This window comes from Pseudophryne corroboree, chromosome 6, assembly GCF_028390025.1.
Source record: "Pseudophryne corroboree isolate aPseCor3 chromosome 6, aPseCor3.hap2, whole genome shotgun sequence".
In the NCBI taxonomy this organism is placed as follows: Eukaryota; Metazoa; Chordata; class Amphibia; order Anura; family Myobatrachidae; genus Pseudophryne; species Pseudophryne corroboree.
Genome location: NC_086449.1, coordinates 273,830,233 through 273,848,700, shown reverse-complemented (window position 1 = coordinate 273,848,700; position 18,468 = coordinate 273,830,233). Strand labels below are relative to the sequence as shown.

Sequence of the window (18,468 nt, the reverse complement as noted above, 5' to 3'; positions counted from 1 at the left end):
CTACTACTCTCCTCTAACAGAAAGAAGCTCCCTGATCTCTTCCTCCTTCCAATGCACCATGCTGTCTCCCCTGCAGCACAATGATGACCTTAGATGCCAGCGCCAGTGCCACGCCTGCTCAGCCAATCAGAACGACCCTGCGGCTCAGCCAATCGCCAGTGCCTCGCCAGCTCAGCCAATAAGCGCTGTCAGCCTCGACCCGTTTCGAAAATACCAGGTCAGACCCTTTCAGACAGCCGGCAACCCGTGTAAGAGCCGGGAAAAACCCAGGTAAATTCCTGGGTCAAAATCCCGAGAACTCAGTCCCGTGTTGACCCTTTCAGACAGAAAAAAATCCCGGGTCGACCCTTCAGGAGCTGGAAAATTACCAGGTTCTTTTCTTTGTCTGACAGGGGTATTAGACACACATTAGAGCAAAAAAGATGCTTGGACAAGCTGAGTCATGTGGGACCTGGCACGCCAAGAAGGGCTGTTTGGTGCGACTGTGGCAATAGTGTATGAGGACATGCCTGTATGGTGCAAGGGATGCATGTGAAAACTTACACATAGGCCACAGTTGTGTCAACATGCCATCTACTCAATCACTAAACTTAGCCTACGTGCGGAAGTACCAGAACAACCCAGTTACACCTATTTAGCCATAAGTGGTACTGCGCTTGGCTTCGAAAACATGCAAGATCTATCCGCAAAACTGACTTGCATTCAACAATACATCAACCCCATCATTTCAACCCTCGTGAACTGATTGTTGCACTTACCACAGGAAGCTTATACCAGTAGACTCTCACACGTTGATTATCAACAATATTCATCCAAAGTTTTCACTCTGTTAGATCCCATCAGACACTTTAACTGAGTGAATGAAAAGAGTGACATACTTTGGGTAAATGTTACAGACCTCCTCTATAGCATAGTGCCCCAATAAAATTAGAAAATTGGAAGGCAAAAAGTTAACTGAACCTTATTTACTGGTTGTAAATCATACATGGTATATTTACTTTGTGCAATTCAACTTACTTTTACTGCTTTGCAAACCCATAAGTGTGCATCCCTTTTCTGTACCCAGATACTTTGGTGAGACCTTAGAGAAAAAATAGTGAATAGGTAATCATATGGAAACTGTAAAATGTCATAGCAGAACAAGGCAATTACAGTGGTGGATAGCCATTTAAGAAAATAATTATTCAAATATTGTATAAAGAAAAACTGTTGTGCAACTATGTATAGCATTCCCAGCATCACATTTGTACTTTGTCATATCTCCCAATTGTCCTGATTTTAACGGCACAGCCCTGCTTCTGGGAGGCAGTCATTTCCAATGACCTGGAAGCCAGGACTTTTGTTGGGACTTGCTGAGAATGTGGAATTTAAGTCCCATACCCCACCTTTGCACCCTTGTTGGATGGGGCGTAGTTATGTCCTAAAATTTAAAACTTAAATATTGGGAGGTTTTTATTAATAGAACATTAATGTTAGTGCTTTTGCAAATAGAGGGCGTGATTCAGACTGATTCACTGGTAAGGGCAATGGTGTAACTAGAAGTTTGTGGGCCCCATAGCAAAATGTTTAAGGGGCCCCCAACTCAGATCTCCAGAGAGACAGTGGCAACAGGGACATAGAGAGTGACAGCAGGGACAAAGAGACAGTGACAGCAGGGACACAGAGACAGACAGTGACAACAGGGGCAGAGAGAGAGAGAGAGTGTCGGCAAAGACATAGGGACATACAGATGGAGCCGCACCCATATAGTGTAGACAATCCGTTCGCCTAGCCCTGCTGGGAGTGCTCAGAGATGCTCCCATTGTGCGTGCGCACTCCAGACACGGCGATAGGTGTGCCTGGGCAGGCGCGCCCAGGCCCAGACAGAACCACGATTAGCGTGGCTCCATCTGTAGCTAGGCAGCAGGGGCATAAATACAGAGAGAGAGGCAGCAGGGACATAGAGACAGAGAGAGGCAGCAGGGATTTAGGGACAGAGAGAGGCAGCAGGGGCACAGGGCCAGACAGAGGCAGCAGCGACGTAGGGAAAGATAGATAGGAAGCAGGGACAGAGAGATAGAGAGAGGCAGCAGGGATGTATAGAGAGAGGCAGCAGGGATGTAGGGACAGACAGGCAGCAGAGACGTAGGGACAGGTAGATAGGCATCAGGGACATAGAGAGAGAGGCAGTAGGGGCGTAGAGACAGAAAGTGGCAGTAGGGGCATAGGGACAGAGAGGCAGTTGGGATGTAGAGACAGAGAGAGGCAGCAGGTATGTAGGGACAGAGAAAGGCAGCAAGGGCTTAAGGACAGACAGAGGCAGCAGGGGTGTAGGGAAAGATAGACAGGCAGCAGGAACATAGAGATAGAGAGACAGCAGGGTTGTAGAGACATAGAGTGGCAGCAGGGAGTAGGGACAGAGGAGTAGCAGAGAGTAGGGACAGAGAAGTAGCAGGCAGTAGGGACACACCTTAAACAGGGGTGGTATTCATGTGACCGCCGGTCTGCTGACCGACAGTCACATGACCTCCTCCACCATCCCGCCGGCTCAGTATCCCGATGGTCGGCATGCCGACCAACAGGGACTATTTCCACTCGCGGGTGTCCACGACACCCATAGAGTGGGAATAGAACCCGTGGCAACCGCAGGTCGCCACCGAGCCCGCAGCACGGCGAGCGCAGCGACCCCGCAAGGGGCTTGCTGCACTCGCCCCTCCCCGCCGGGATCCCGGCATCAGTATGCTGCCGGGATCCTGGCGTCGGTAAGCTGACCGGCGGTCAGGAGACCACCGGTCAGCCATACTACACCCCTTAAACAGGGCATTTTAAATATTAAAATACAGGTTGAGTATCCCTTATCCAAAATGCTTGGGATCAGAAGTATTTTGGATATCAGATTATTCCGTATTTTGGAAAACTTGCATACCATAATGATATATCATGGCGATGGTACCCAAGTCTAAGCATACACCTTACACACACAGCATGAAGGCAATTTAATACAATTTTTTAAATAACTTTGTGTATTAAACAAAGTTTGTATGCACTGAGCCATCAGAAAACAAAGGTTTCACTATTTCACTCTCACTCAAAAAATTCCGTATTTCTGAATATTTGGATATGGGATACTCAACCTGTAATACATTGGTTATTGATTATATTATGCAGTTTATTTGTAAAATACATTTCATTAGCAAAAGTGACCAGGTGATTGTCTGGGACTTGAAATACAGGGAGTGACAGCTGAATGACTATCACTGATTGCAGAAAGTGTATTGTGGAGTTTTCGTGGTGGTTCAGATTTAAGTTTCAAAATAAGGCATGTGGATTAGTGGCATACAAATAAGAAGGGGAATGTAGTGTTATACGTATGACTTACAGGAGTGTAATACACTATTCCGGCGGTCGGGATGCTGGCAGTAACATGACCAACACCGGCATCCCGACAATGAAAATGCCGACAGGGGACAGGATAATTAATGCTAACTGCATCCCGACATAACAGCATATAGTGACGTGCAAAGAATCAATGTCAATGCAGTATGGAACCTGTATTGTATGTGGTTAAGTAAAATGTGCACATGGTATAATGTGTGGGGTATAATTGTTACCTTCTACTGATCCCTACGGATCCCATCACTTGACCTTCACAGGTCCTCTTTAAAGGTTTCATTTTAGAAATGATTTAAAAAAATATCATATGAGAGTTATACTTTTAATTTAGCAAACTATAGGAAAAGTCTATATCCTGATGAGCGACATGTAAAATAAACACCCACTAAATAATTATGGCTTTTTAAATCTGTGAATGACAACAATCAATAAAACTGAACACGTTATTATGGTAGATCACAGCTGCACACTTGCAAAGTTGACAAGGAACAAACTTGTCATTTCTGGTACAATAATACCCATAGGAAGCGACATGTGCTCCATAGATAGTAAGTTGCACATCTATTGAAATGACAGCTTGGCAGCTGAAATCCAAATCCTCTTAATTGCAAGGAAATAATTTCCGTTCATCTCAAACTATTTAGAAATGAAAAAACTTCCCTTTACACGCATAGATGTAGGCATAAAGGACACCCGCATTCTTTTACTGTATGGTGTCTTATTTGCAGCACAGGAACAGATGTTTTAGCATGTTTATTGTAAGCAACTGTAAAGAAGATCTGCAATTTTCCTGTAAAATAAATGAAATACATAAGAGTTGGGGGTCTCCGTCTGTCAGTGTTTTGCTTTTGTATTCAGTGTTTCAACTTCCTGTCCAGTTCAAAACATGAAAGGATCAAGGGCGTAGCTACCATAGGTGCAGGCAGTGCAGCTGCTATGGGGCCCAGAGCTGAGAGGGGCCCACCTTCCCTGTGAAAGTTACATGTGTTATATACATTTTCGCCATTGGGTGGTACGTAGGGGTCCTTTCAAACTTTTTCCTTGGGGCCTGCAATATATCTAGGTATGTCCCTGGACCTGCTCATTGTAGTGTGGTATAAAATGCACTGGAGGGCATTATAATGTTATATAATATGAACCGGGGCACTGTAATGAGGCTCAATATGAACGGGGAGCACTATATATCATAATGTGAATTGGGGGTACTGTGCGGCATAATGTGTACTGGCAGCTCTGAAATGTGACATAGGGTGAACTTAAGCACTACTGCGATTCATAAAAGAAACTAGGGCACTACTATGGGGCATAACATTAAATAAGGCTCTACTATGGTTCAGAAAATTAACTAAGGCCCTATTATGGGGCATAAAATTAACAACTGCTGCAGAGAAGTGTCTCTCTAGAAGCATTGGGACCGGGCCCCTTCAAAATGTTGCTATGGGGCCCACAAAGTTCTGGCTACGCCCATGGGAAGGATGAAATAATACAGTTCTGCCTCCCTGTGGACTCTTAAGCGGTTATTTGCTAAAGTTGCTCTAAGGCACAAATTTACAGACAATCAGCAATAAGCTGTTATCTGTGCCATACATGCCCTATAAAGGACAGTAATTCTTGGGGATGCGCACAGCTGGAAATGTCGGAGACAAATTGATGAGAATTGAATCCTCATCTGTATTATATTATCTCAATACAAACATTACTTTCCCTGTAATTGTATTACATGATTTATCTGTTTTTGTTTTTGTACACAGGCATCTGGTTTAGGAAGACTGAAGCCAAATACCCTAGTGATGGGATTCAAGAAAGAGTGGAGACAAGCCAGCACAGTGGATCTGGCCAACTACGTGGGTGTATTGCAGTGAGTGCTCTTATCTTCTTGGCTGGCACTGTACACCATTATCATTTGTTTCCATTTATAAAAGAAGTGTAGGCATATGTGTTAAACTCATTTCTCTAACGTCCTAGTGGATGCTGGGAACTCCGTAAGGACCATGGGGAATAGCGGGCTCCGAAGGAGGCTGGGCACTCTAGAAAGATCTTAGACTACCTGGTGTGCACTGGCTCCTCCCACCATGACCCTCCTCCAAGCCTCAGTTAGATTTCGTGCCCGGCCGAGGTTGGATGCACACTAGGGGCTCTCCTGAGCTCTTAGAAAGTTATAGTCTTAGAATTTGTTCTTTTCAGTGAGACCTGCTGGCAACAGGCTCACTGCAGCGAGGGACTAAGGGGAGAAGAAGCGAACTCGCCTGCTTGCAGCCGGATTGGGCTTCTTAGGCTACTGGACACCATTAGCTCCAGAGGGATCGACCGCAGGCACAGCCTTGATGTTCGGTCCCGGAGCCGCGCCGCCGTCCCCCTTACAGAGCCAGAAGCAAGAAGATGGTCCGGAAAATCGGCGGCATGAAGACTCAGTCTTCACCAAGGTAGCGCACAGCACTGCAGCTGTGCGCCATTGCTCCTCTCACACACTTCATACTCCGGTCACTGAGGGTGCAGGGCGCTGGGGGGGGGCGCCCTGAGGCAGCAATAAAAACACCTTGGCTGGCAAAAATACCTCAATATATAGCCCCAGGGGCTATATATGAGGTAAATACCCCTGCCAGAAGTCAATAAAAAACGGGAGAATAGGCCGCGAAAAAGGGGCGGAGCCTATCTCCTCAGCACACTGGCGCCATTTTCCCTCACAGCTCCGTTGGAGGGAAGCTCCCTGGCTCTCCCCTGCAGTCTACAAGGGTTAAAAAAAGAGAGAGGGGGCACTAAATTTAGGCGCAGTATACATTATATATATAGATATAAAGCTATAGGGGACATAACTCAGTTAGTCCCTGCAGTATATAGCGCTCTGGTGTGTGCTGGCATACTCTCACTCTGTCCCCCCAAAGGGCTTTTGTGGGTCCTGTCCTCGTTTAGAGCATTCCCTGTGTGTCTGCGGTGTGTCGGTACGGCTGTGTCGACATGTTGAATGAGGAGGCTTATATGGTGACGGAACAGAGGCCGATATATGTGATGTCGCCCCCTGTGGGGCCGACACCAGAGTGGATAGAGAGGTAAAAGGTATTAACCGACAGTGTCAACTCCTTACATAAAAGGGTGGATGACGTAACAGCTGTGGGACAGCCGGCTTCGCAGCCCGCGCCTGCCCAGGCGTCTCAAAGGCCATCAGGGGCTCAAAAACGCCCGCTCTCTCAGATGGCAGACACAGATGTCGACACGGAGTCTGACTCCAGTGTCGACAAGGTGGAGACATATACACAATCCAATCCGTGACTTGATCCCGGCAATAAAAAATGTGTTATACATTTCTGACTTTAACCTCTATAAATGGGTTTTAGGTTTGGGGAGAAAAAACAGGCAGTGTTTTGTTCCCCCATCAGATGAATAAATGAAGTGTGTGAAAACCGTGGGTTCCCCCGTTAAGAAACTGGTAATTTATAAAAAGTTACTGATGGCGTACCCTTTCCCGCCAGGAGGATAAGTTACGCTGGGAGATATCCCCTAGGGTGGATAAGGCGCTCACACGTTTGTCAAAAAAGGTGGCACTGCCGTCTTAGGATACGGCCACTTTAATAGGTACCTGTTGATAAAAAACAGGAGGCTATCCTGAAGTCTGTATTTACACACTCAGGTACTAGACTGAGACCTGCAGATAGTGCTGCTGCAGCGTGGTTGGTGACCCTGTCAAACAGGGATAATAGTTGGCAAACATAAAAACATATTAAAGACGTTGTCTTATATATGGGGGATGCACAGAGGGATATTTTGCCGGCTGGCATCCAAAATAAATGTAATGTCCATTCTGTCAGGAGGGTATTAGAGACCTGTCACTGGACAGGTGATGCTGACTTAAAAAGCGCATAGAGAGCCTTATAAGGGTGAGGAATTATTTGGGGATGGTCTCTGGGACCTCGTATCCACAGCAACTGCTGGGAAGAAATAATTTTACCTCAGGTTTCCTCACAGAAAAAGGTACAGTCCTTTCGGCTTCAGAAAAGCAAGCGGGTCAAATGGCGCTTCCTTTCTGTACAGAGACAAGGGTAGAGGGAAAAAGCTGCACCAGTCAGCCTGTTCCCAGAATCAAGATTCTTCCCCCGCCTCCTGTGAGTACACACCATGACGCGGGTGCTCCACAGGTGTAGCCAGGTACGGTGGGGGGCCGCCTCAAAAATTTCAGCAATTAGTGGGCTCGCTCACAGGTGGATCCCTGTTTCTTCCAAGTAGTATTTCAGGGGTACAAGCTGGAATTAGAGATGTCTCCCCCCAGCCGTTTCCTAAAATATGCCTTGCTGACAACTCCCTCAGGCAGGGAGGCTGTGCTAGAGGCAATTAATAAGCGGTATTCCCAGCAGGTAATACTCAAGGTGCCCCTACTTCAACAAGGACGGGGTTACTATTCCACACGGGTTGGGGTACCGAAACCGCATGGTTCGGTGTGACCCATTTTATATTTAAAATCCTTGAACATAAAAAAAAAAAAAAAAAATTCAAGTTCAAGATGGAATCGCTCAGGGCGGTTATTGCAAGCCTGGACGAGGGGGATTACATGGTATCCCGGGACATCAAGGATGCTTACCTGCATGTCCCCATTTACCATCCTCGCCAGGAGTACCTCAGATTTGTGGTACAGGATTACCATTACCAAGTCCAGACACTGCCGTTTGGACTGTACATGGCACCGAGGGTGTTTTATCAAGGTAATGGCCGAAATGATGATACTCCTTCAAAAAAAGGGAGTTGTAATTATCCCGTACTTGGACAATCTCGTTATAAGGGCGAGGTCCAAGGAGCAGTTGGTAGTCGGGGTAGCACTATTTTGGAAAGTGCTACAACAGCATAGGTGGATTCTAAACAGTCCATAGTCACAGCTGGTTCCTATGACACGTCTACTGTTCCTGGGGATGGTTCTGGACATAAACCAGAAATAGTGTTTCTCCCGGAGGAGAAAGCCAAGGAGTTGTCATCTCTAGTCAGAGACCTCCTGAAACCAAAATAGGTAGCGGTGCATCATTGCACGCGAGTCCTGGGAAAAATGGTAGCTTCTTACGAAGCAATCCCATTAGGCAGGTTCCATACAAGAACTTTTCAGAGGGACCTGTTGGACAAGTGGTCCGGATCGCATCTTCCGATGCATAGGCTGATAACCCTGTCTCCAAGGACCAGGGTATCTCTACTGTGGTGGCTGCAGAGTGCCCATCTTCAAGAGGGCCGCAGGTTCGGCATACAGGACTAGGTCCTAGTGACCATGGATTCCAGCCTTTGAGGCTGGGGGGCAGTCACATAGGGAAGAAACTTCCAGGGACTTTGGTCAAGTCAGGTTATTTCCCTACACATAAATATTCTGGATCTGAGGGCCATTTACAATGCCCTGAGGCCAGCAAGGCCTCTGCTTCAAAACCAGCCGGTACTGATCCAGTCAGACAACATCACGGCAGTCGCCCATGTAATCAACAGGGCGGCACAAAAAGCAGGATGGCGATGGCAGAAGCCACAAGGATTCTCCGATAGGCGGAAAATCATGTGTTAGCACTGTCAGCAGTGTTCATTCCCGGAGTGGACAACTGGGAAGCAGATCTTCTCAACAGACACGACCTCCACCCGGGAGAATGGGGACTTCCTCCAGAAGTCTTCCAATAGGATTGTACACCATTGGGAAAGGCCACAGGTGGACATGATGGCGTCCCGCCTTAACAAAAAGCTATAAAAGATATTGCTCCAGGTCAAGGGACCCTCAGGCGATAGCTATGGACGCTCTGGTAACGCCGTGGGTGTACCAGTCGGTTTAGGTGTTCTCCCCTCTGCCTCTCATACCAAAGGTACTGAGAATAATAAGAAGGCGAGGAGTAAGAACGATACTCGTGGATGGCCAAGAAGAGCTTGGTACCCAGAACTTCAAGAATTTATATCAGAGGACCCATGGCCTCTGCCACTCAGTCAGGACCTGCGGCAGCAGGGGCCCTGTCTGTTCCAAGACTTACCGCGGCTGCGTTTGACGGCATGGCGGTTGAACGCCGGATCCTGAAGGAAAAGGGCATTCCGGAGGAAGTAATTCCTACGCTTACTAAAGCCAGGAAAGAGGTTACAGCAACTCATTATCACCGCATATGGTGAAAATATGTTGCATGGTGTGAGGCCGAAAGGGCCCCAACAGAGGAATTTCAACTAGGTCGATTTCTGCATTTCCTGCAAGCAGGAGTGACTATGGGCCTTAAATTGGGTTCCATTAAGGTACAGATCTCGGCTCTGTCGATTTTCTTTCAAAAAAGAACTAGCTTCAGTACCTGAAGTTCAGACATTTATAAAAGGAGTGCTGCATAGTCAGCCCCCGTTTGTGCCTCCTGTGGCACCTTGGGATCTCAACGTGGTGTTGAGTTTTCTTAAAATCACATTGGTTTGAACCACTAAAAACCGTGGATCTGAAATATCTCACATGGAAGGTGGTTATGTTATTGGCCTTGGCTTCTGCCAGGCGAGTATCAGAATTGGCGGATTTGTCTTGTAAAAGCCCTTATTTGATTTTCCATATGGATAGGGCAGAATTGAGGACTCGTCCCCAGTTTCTCCCTAAGGTGGTGTCAGCGTTTCACCTGAACTAGCATATTGTGGTGCCTGCGGCTACTAAGGATTTGGAGGACTCCAAGTTGCTGGACGTTGTCAGGGCCCTGAAAATATATGTTTCCAGGACGGCTGGAGTCAGAAAATCTGACTCGCTGTTTATCCTATATGCACCCAACAAGCTGGGTGCTCCTGCTTCTAAGCAGACTATTGCTCGTTGGATTTGTAGTACAATTCAGCTTGCACATACTGTGGCAGGCCTGCCACAGCCAAAATCTGTCAATGCCCATTCCACAAGGAAGGTGGGCTCATCTTGGGCGGCTGCCCGAGGGGTCTCGGCTTTACAACTTTGCCGAGCAGCTACTTGGTCAGGGGCAAACACGTTTGCAAAATTCTACAAATTTGATACCCTGGCTGAGGAGGACCTGGAGTTCTCTCATTCGGTGCTGCAGAGTCATCCGCACTCTCCCGCCCGTTTGGGAGCTTTGGTATAATCCCCATGGTCCTTACGGAGTTCCCAGCATCCACTAGGACGTTAGAGAAAATAAGAATTTACTCACCGGTAATTCTATTTCTCGTAGTCCGTAGTGGATGCTGGGCGCCCATCCCAAGTGCGGTTTATCTGCATTACTTGTACATAGTTATTGTTAACTAAATCGGGTTATTGTTGAGCCATCTGTTGAGAGGCTCTATTGTTTCATACTGTTAACTGTGTTTCATATCACGAGTTGTACGGTGTGATTGGTGTGGCTGGTATGAGTCTTACCCGGGATTCAAAATCCTTCCTTATTGTGTACGCTCGTCCGGGCACAGTACCTAACTGAGGCTTGGAGGAGGGTCATGGTGGGAGGAGCCAGTGCACACCAGGTAGTCTAAGATCTTTCTAGAGTGCCCAGCCTCCTTCGGAGCCCGCTATTCCCCATGGTCCTTACGGAGTTCCCAGCATCCACTACGGACTACGAGAAATAGAATTACCGGTGAGTAAATTCTTATTTTCATTAGGATAGTTGTTGTGCTACATTGGCTATATCTGATGCTCCAAGAACTGGGCATGCTAGAAATGAATATGTATATTCAGGGCGCACCTGGATGCCAATTGTACTGCTTGATCAGCTCTCACAGGATTCAAATACAAAAGCTCCATAAATGTCACCCAGTCGCAACATATTTATATGTATAATGCATTTCCTTTGGCGTTGGCTTTCAGCAAACGATAGGATGTATTGGAATCTCAGGTTTGGTGTTCAAAAATCACCCCAAGTACTACCATGATAATAAGAGGCTATCTGGCACATGCTGTGGGATAATAGATAATTCAAATGAAACCCATGTTTCTCTAACGTCCTAAGTGGATGCTGGGGACTCCGTCAGGACCATGGGGTTTAGCGGCTCCGCAGGAGACAGGGCACAATAATAAAAGCTTTAGGATCAGGTGGTGTGCACTGGCTCCTCCCCCTATGACCCTCCTCCAAGCCTCAGTTAGATTTTTGTGCCCGGCCGAGAAGGGTGCAATCTAGGTGGCTCTCCTGAGCTGCTTAGAATAAAAGTTTAAGTTAGGTTTTTTATTTTCAGTGAGTCCTGCTGGCAACAGGCTCACTGCTACGAGGGACTTAGGGGAGAGAAGTAAACTCACCTGCGTGCAGGATGGATTTGCTTCTTAGGCTACTGGACACCATTAGCTCCAGAGGGAGTCGGAACACAGGTCTCACCCTGGGGTTCGTCCCGGAGCCGTGCCGCCGACCCCCCTTGCAGATGCCGAAGTTGAAGAGGTCCAGAGGTCCAGAAACAGGCGGCAGAAGACTTTCAGTCTTCATAAGGTAGCGCACAGCACTGCAGCTGTGCGCCATTGTTGTCAGCACACTTCATGCCAGCGGTCACTGAGGGTGCAGGGCGCTGGGGGGGGTGCCCTGGGCAGCAATGTATTATACCTTTTTTATGGCTAAAATACATCACATATAGCCCTTGAGGCTATATGGATGTATTTAACCCCTGCCAGATCTCACAAACTCCGGGAGAAGAGCCCGCCGTTTTAGGGGGCGGGGCCTATTCTCCTCAGCACACGGCGCCATTTTCCTGCTCAGCTCTGCTGTGAGGAAGGCTCCCAGGCTCTCCCCTGCACTGCACTACAGAAACAGGGTTAAAACAGAGAGGGGGGGCACTTATTTGGCGATATGATTACATATGTGAAAATGCTATAAGGGAAAACACTTGTATAAGGGGTTGTCCCTGTATAATTATAGCGTTTTTGGTGTGTGCTGGCAAACTCTCCCTCTGTCTCCCCAAAGGGCTAGTGGGGTCCTGTCCTCTATCAGAGCATTCCCTGTGTGTGTGTGCTGTGTGTCGGTACGTGTGTGTCGACATGTAGGAGGACGATGTTGGTGAGGAGGCGGAGCAAAATTGCCTGTATTGGTGATGTCACTCTCTAGGGAGTCGACACCGGAATGGATGGCTTATTTAGGAATTACGTGATAATGTCAACACGATGCAAGGTCGGTTGACGACATGAGACGGCCGGCAAACAAATTAGTACCTGTCCAGGCGTCTCAGACACCGTCAGGGGCTTGTAAAAACGCCCATTTACCTCAGTTGGTCGACACAGACACAGACACGGACACTGACTTCAGTGTCGACGGTGAAGAAACAAACGTATTTTCCTTTAGGGCCACACGTTACATGTTAAGGGCAATGAAGGAGGTGTTACATATTTCTGATACTACAAGTACCACAAATAAGGGTATTATGTAGGGTGGGAATAATCTACTTGTAGTTTTTCCTGAATCAGATAAATTAAAGTGTGTGATGATACGTGGGTTTCCTCCGATAGAAAATTATTGGAGGTATACCCTTTCCCGCCAGAAGTGAGGGCGAGTTGGGAAACACACCTTAGGGTGGATAAGGCGCTCACACGCTTATAAAAACAAGTGGCGTTACCGTCTCCAGATACGGCCGCCCTCAAAGAGCCAGCTGATAGGAAGCTGAAAAATATCCTAAAAAGTATATACACACATACTGGTGTTATACTACGACCAGCAATCGCCTCAGCCTGGATGTGCAGCGCTGGGGGGGCTTGGTCGGATTTCCTGACTGAAAATATTGATACCCTTGACAGGAACAATATTTTATTGACTATAGAGCATTTTAAGGATGCATTTCTATATATGCGAGATGCGCAGAGGGATATTTGCATTCTGGCATCAAGAGTAGATGTGATGTCCATATCTGCCAGACGATGTTTATAGACATGACAGTGGTCAGGTGATGCAGATTCCAGACGGCACATGGAAGTATTGCCGTATAAAGGGGCGGTCCATCGGACCTGGTGGCCATGGCAACAGCTGGAAAATCCACTTTTGTTACCCCAAGTCACATCTCAGCAGAAAAGGACACAGTCTTTTCAGTCTCAGTCCTTTCGTACCCATAAAGGCAGGCGGGCAAAAGGCCAGTCATATCTGCCCAGGGTTAGAGGAAAGGGAAGAAGACTGCAGCAGGCAGCCCATTCCCAGGAACAGAAGTCCTCCACAGCTTCTGCCAAGTCCGCAGCATGACGCTGGGGCCATACAAGCGGACTCAGGTGCGGTGGGGGGTCATCTCAAGAGTTTCAGCACGCAGTGGGCTCACTCGCAAGTGGACTCCTGGATCCTACACGTAGTATCCCAGGTGTACATTGGAAATTCGAGACGTCTTCCCCTCACAAGTTCCTGAAGTCTGCTTTACCAACGTCTCCCTCCGACAGGGAGGCAGTATTGGGAAAAAATTCACAGGCTGTATTCCCAGCAGGTGATAATCAAAGTACCCCTCCTACAACAAGGGAAGGGGTATTATTCCACACTATATTGTGGTACTGAAGCCAAACGGCTCGGTGAGATCTAAAAGATTTGAACAATTACATACAAGGGTTCAAATCAAGATGGAGTCACTCAGAGCAGTGATAGCGAACCAGGACGATATGGTGTCACTGGATATCAGGGACGCTTACCTACATGTCCAAATTTTGCCCTTCTCACCAAGGGTATCTCAGGTTCGTGGTACAGAACTGTCACTATCAGTTCAGACGCTGCCGTTTGGATTGTCCACGGCACCCCGGGTCTTTACCATGGTAATGGCCGAAATGATGATTCTTCCTAAAAGAAATATGGACGCTTTCCTGATAAGGGCAAGGTCCAGAGAACAGTTGGCGGTCGGAGTATCACTATCTCAAGTAGTTCTACGACAGCACGAGTGGATTCTAAATATTCCAAAATCGCAGCTTTTTCCGACGACACGTCTAATGTTCCTAGGAATGATTCTGGACACAGTCCAGAAAAGGATGTTTTCTCCCGGAGAAGAAGGCCAGGGAGTTATCCGAGCTAGTCAGGAACCTCCTAAAACCAGGAAAAGTATCAGTGCATCATTGCACAAGGGTCCTGTGAAAAATGGTGGTTTCTTACAAAGCGATCCCATTCGGTAGATTTCACGCAAGAACCTTTCAGTGGAATCTGCTAGGAAAATGGTCCGGATCGCATCTTCAGATGCATCAGCGGATAACCCTGTCTCCAAGGACAAGGGTGTTTTCTTCTGCGGTGGCTGCAGAGTGCTCATCTATGAAAGGGCCGCAGATTCGACATTCAGGACTGGGTCCTGGTGACCACGGATGCCAGCCTGAGTGGCTGGGGAGCAGTCACACAAGGAAAAAATTTCCAGGGAGTGTGATCAAGTCTGGAGACTTCTCTCCACATAAATATACTGGAGCTAAGGGCAATTTACAAGGCTCTAAGCTTAGCAAGACCTCTGCTTCAAGGTCAGCCGGTATTGATCCAGTGGGACAACATCATGGCAGTCGCCCACGTAAACAGACAGGGCGGCACATGAAGCAGGAGGTAAATGGCAGAAACTGCAAGGATTCTTCGCTGGGCGAAAAATCATGTGATAACACTCTCAGCAGTGTTAATTCCGGGAGTGGAAAACTGGGAAGCAGACTTCCTCAGCAGGCATAACCTCCACCCGGGAGAGTGGGGACTTCAGCGGGAAGTCTTCCACATGATTGTAAACCGTTGGGAAAAACCAAAGGTGGACATGATGGCGTCCCGCCTGAACAAAAAACTAGACAAATATTGCGCCAGGTCAAGGGACCCTCAGGCAATAGCGGTGGACGCTCTGGTAACACTGTGGGTGTACCAGTCAGGGTATGTGTTCCCTCCTATGCATCTCATACCAAAAGTACTGAGAATCATAAGAAGGAGATGAGTAAGAACGATACTCGTGGTTCCGGATGGGTCAAGAAGGACTTGGTACCCGGAACTTCAAGAGATGCTCACGGAAGAACCGTGGCCTCTACCTTTAAGAAAGGACCTGCTCCAGCAGGGGCCTTGTCTGTTCCAAGACTTACCGCGGCTGCGTTTGACGGCATGGCAGTTGAACGCCGGATCCTGAAAGGGCATTCCAGATGAAGTCATCCCTACCCTGGTCGAAGCCAGGAAGGATGTAACCGCAAAACATTTTCACCGCATTTGGCGAAAATATGTTGCGTGGTGTGAGGCCAAGAAGGTCCCTACAGAGGAATTCCAACTGGGTCGTTCCTACATTTCCTGAAAACATGACTGTCTATGGGCCTAAAATTAGGGTCCATTAAGGTTCAAATTTCGACCCTGTCGAATTTCTTCCAGAAAGAACTGGCTTCAGTGCCTGAAGTTCAGACGTTTGTAAAAGGGGTACTGCATATACAGCCTCCTTTTGTGCCCCCAGTGGCACCTTGGGATCTCAATGTTGTTTTGAGTTTCCTAAAGTCACATTGGTTTGATCCACTCACCACTGTGGAATTAAAATATTTCACATGGAAGGTGAAGATTCTATTAGCCCTGGCTTCAGCCAGGCGTGTGTCAGAATGGGCGGCTTTATCATATAAAAGCCCTTACTTAATTTTTCATTCTGACAGGGCAGAATTGAGGACTCGTCCTCAATTTCTCCTTAAGGTGTTTTCTGTTTTTCACATGAACCAACCTATTGTGGTACCTGCGGCTACTAGGGACTTGGAGGACTCCAAGTTACTTGACGTTGTCAGGGCCCTGAAAATATATGTTTCCAGGACGACTGGAGTCAGAAAATCTGACTCGCTGTTTAGCCTGTATGCACCCAACAAGATGGGTGTTCCTGCTTCTAAGCAGACGATTGCTCGCTGGATTTGTAGTACAATTCAGCTTGCACATTCTGTGGCAGGCTTGCCACAGCCAAAATCAGTAAAAGCCCATTCCACAAGGAAGTGGGCTCATCTTGGGCGGCTGCCCGAGGGGTCTCGGCTTTACAACTTTGCCGAGCTGCTACTTGGTCAGGGGCACACCCTGACTGAGGAGGACCTGGAGTTCTCTCATTCGGTGCTGCAGAGTCATCCGCACTCTCCCGCCCGTTTGGGAGCTTTGGTATAATCCCCATGGTCCTGACGGAGTCCCCAGCATCCACTTAGGACGTTAGAGAAAATAAGAATTTACTTACCGATAATTCTATTTCTCGTAGTCCGTAGTGGATGCTGGGCGCCCATCCCAAGTGCGGATTGTCTGCAATACTTGTACATAGTTATTGTTACAAAAATCGGGTTATTCTTGTTGTGAGCCATCTTTTCAGAGGCTCCTTCGTTGTTATCATACTGTTAACTGGGTTCAGATCACAGGTTGTACGGTGTGATTGGTGTGGCTGGTATGAGTCTTACCCGGGATTCAATATCCTTCCTTATTATGCACGCTCGTCCGGGCACAGTATCCTAACTGAGGCTTGGAGGAGGGTCATAGGGGGAGGAGCCAGTGCACACCACCTGATCCTAAAGCTTTTATTATTGTGCCCTGTCTCCTGCGGAGCCGCTAAACCCCATGGTCCTGACGGAGTCCCCAGCATCCACTACGGACTACGAGAAATAGAATTATCGGTAAGTAAATTCTTATTTTTTTCATTGATATAATGATTACGCTCTCAGTGGTTACAATAAGTGGTGAGTGTGGACAACATAGTAACATTTCCATAATACAAAATAGCTGAGGAGAGTGTTCTGTGCTGTCTCCTCATCTTGCTGGTGCAGCTGCAGTGTCTCCATAGTAACTGAGGCGTGTTGACGTCACTTGCATGACCTCTGACCCAACACGCTGCTGTATGCTCGGCCTTATCACGTGTTCTTTCTTCACCCTCCATAGTGATAGGATGCGCCCTCGAGTATCTCTGGAGGGAGACTGTGCTATAATGGTGTCTATATACACATATGTATGGCTACCTCCCCTAGGTGCCATACATATCCCACAGCCACCACTGAGTGTATTGCCACATACCACTGGCTGTCAAAACTGTCCTTAAAGATCTTGACAGTGGCAACCTTCATCATCCAACTCAAGCTGCAACTCCCGATTTGGAAAGATTTTCTTACCTCTTTTACGCTATGTTCCTTGTCGTTGATCTCCACATGGAAGCTTTCACGCTCTAGATATGGAGATAAGGACATAAAAAGTCATTTGAAAAGCTAGAATACGACACAATCAGATTTTTTGATTGATAAAATAAATGTACAGTACTCATGCTGAATTCGATCTATGTGTCTTCCCAGTGATGCTTTTGACTTTGAATATGGAGTTGCAATTGTGAGAATTAGCCAAGGCTTTGACATCTCAGCAATTCTTCAGGCTCAAGGTAAGCGGTTTGTCTAATCGCATCGCATGACATGGTTCTCACAAACACCCATATCTTTGCTTTCATTGTCTGAATTACTGCTATCCGATTGGTTGCTATGGCCAATACCATCATTTTCCTTGTACAAAACAGTGAGGTCCACCACGCAGTGTATTAATCCAAACAGACCTATGGACACTGCTGATAATCACTTCCACAGTGTCACCATAAACACTGCTCACTTGATCTAGTGAGTGATAATTGCAGGGTGCACACAGGTGGCAAATTAACAAACTTAGATGATGTCATCAAATGCAAATCGGTATTTAGCCAATGACGAGACAGAGGGCCTGATTCAGAGATAACACAATGTCAGTGTTGTACGCAGCGGAGTGATTTTGTGCGTCTAAGCCGCAATGCTCATGTGCCGCAATGGTCATGTGACGGTGGTCGCAGTGAGTACTTATTTGCAAAGAGATTGATGGTCAGGGAGAGTTTGGTGGCAGTAACGGTGACTCAAGTGCAGGCTGTTGCAACCATTTTGGGACGTGTCACAACTGTGACCAATGTATATCCGATGTCTGCGTCTTCAAACACAAGCGATAGATCTGAGATGCCTCCAGTGGGCATCTTAATACCAATCCCATTGGCTATGACATTTACATATTTTGTCTCACAGCCACTGTGCATGGGATCGCAGCTGCGATGGCATTTGTGTCCATCTCTGAATCAGGCCCAGAGGTCCTATAACATGTCATAATATAGTTTATTACATACAGTATGCCTGTTATAATCACCATCTGTGTGCAGCAGATGTGATAAATGCCCGTCTCTGCTCTGTGCAGAACATTTGATAACAGAAAGTACTGTATGTACATGTTTTTGGCTTTAAATGAAAATGATTTGAGCACCGCAAAGTGCCTGTAG

General features: G+C 47.2%; 1 protein-coding gene and 1 long non-coding RNA gene across 3 annotated transcripts in view; one reads left to right on the top strand and one right to left on the bottom strand.

The window, feature by feature from the left end:
* The window catches only part of SLC12A1 (solute carrier family 12 member 1), a 188,443-nt gene that overhangs the window by 113,308 nt on the left and 56,667 nt on the right, over positions 1 to 18,468 (top strand). For both annotated transcript variants that reach the window (XM_063926056.1, XM_063926055.1), the window contains 2 exons: positions 5,124 to 5,230; positions 17,480 to 17,562. In XM_063926056.1, coding sequence (XP_063782126.1) covers positions 5,124 to 5,230; positions 17,480 to 17,562 — 190 coding nt within the window. The remainder of the gene's footprint in view (positions 1 to 5,123; positions 5,231 to 17,479; positions 17,563 to 18,468) is intronic.
* On the bottom strand, positions 777 to 17,350 carry LOC134932038 (uncharacterized). The gene is made up of 3 exons (XR_010179233.1): positions 17,303 to 17,350; positions 1,018 to 1,081; positions 777 to 852 (listed from the first exon to the last, which is right to left on the bottom strand). It is a non-coding gene; the product is annotated as an uncharacterized LOC134932038 (long non-coding RNA).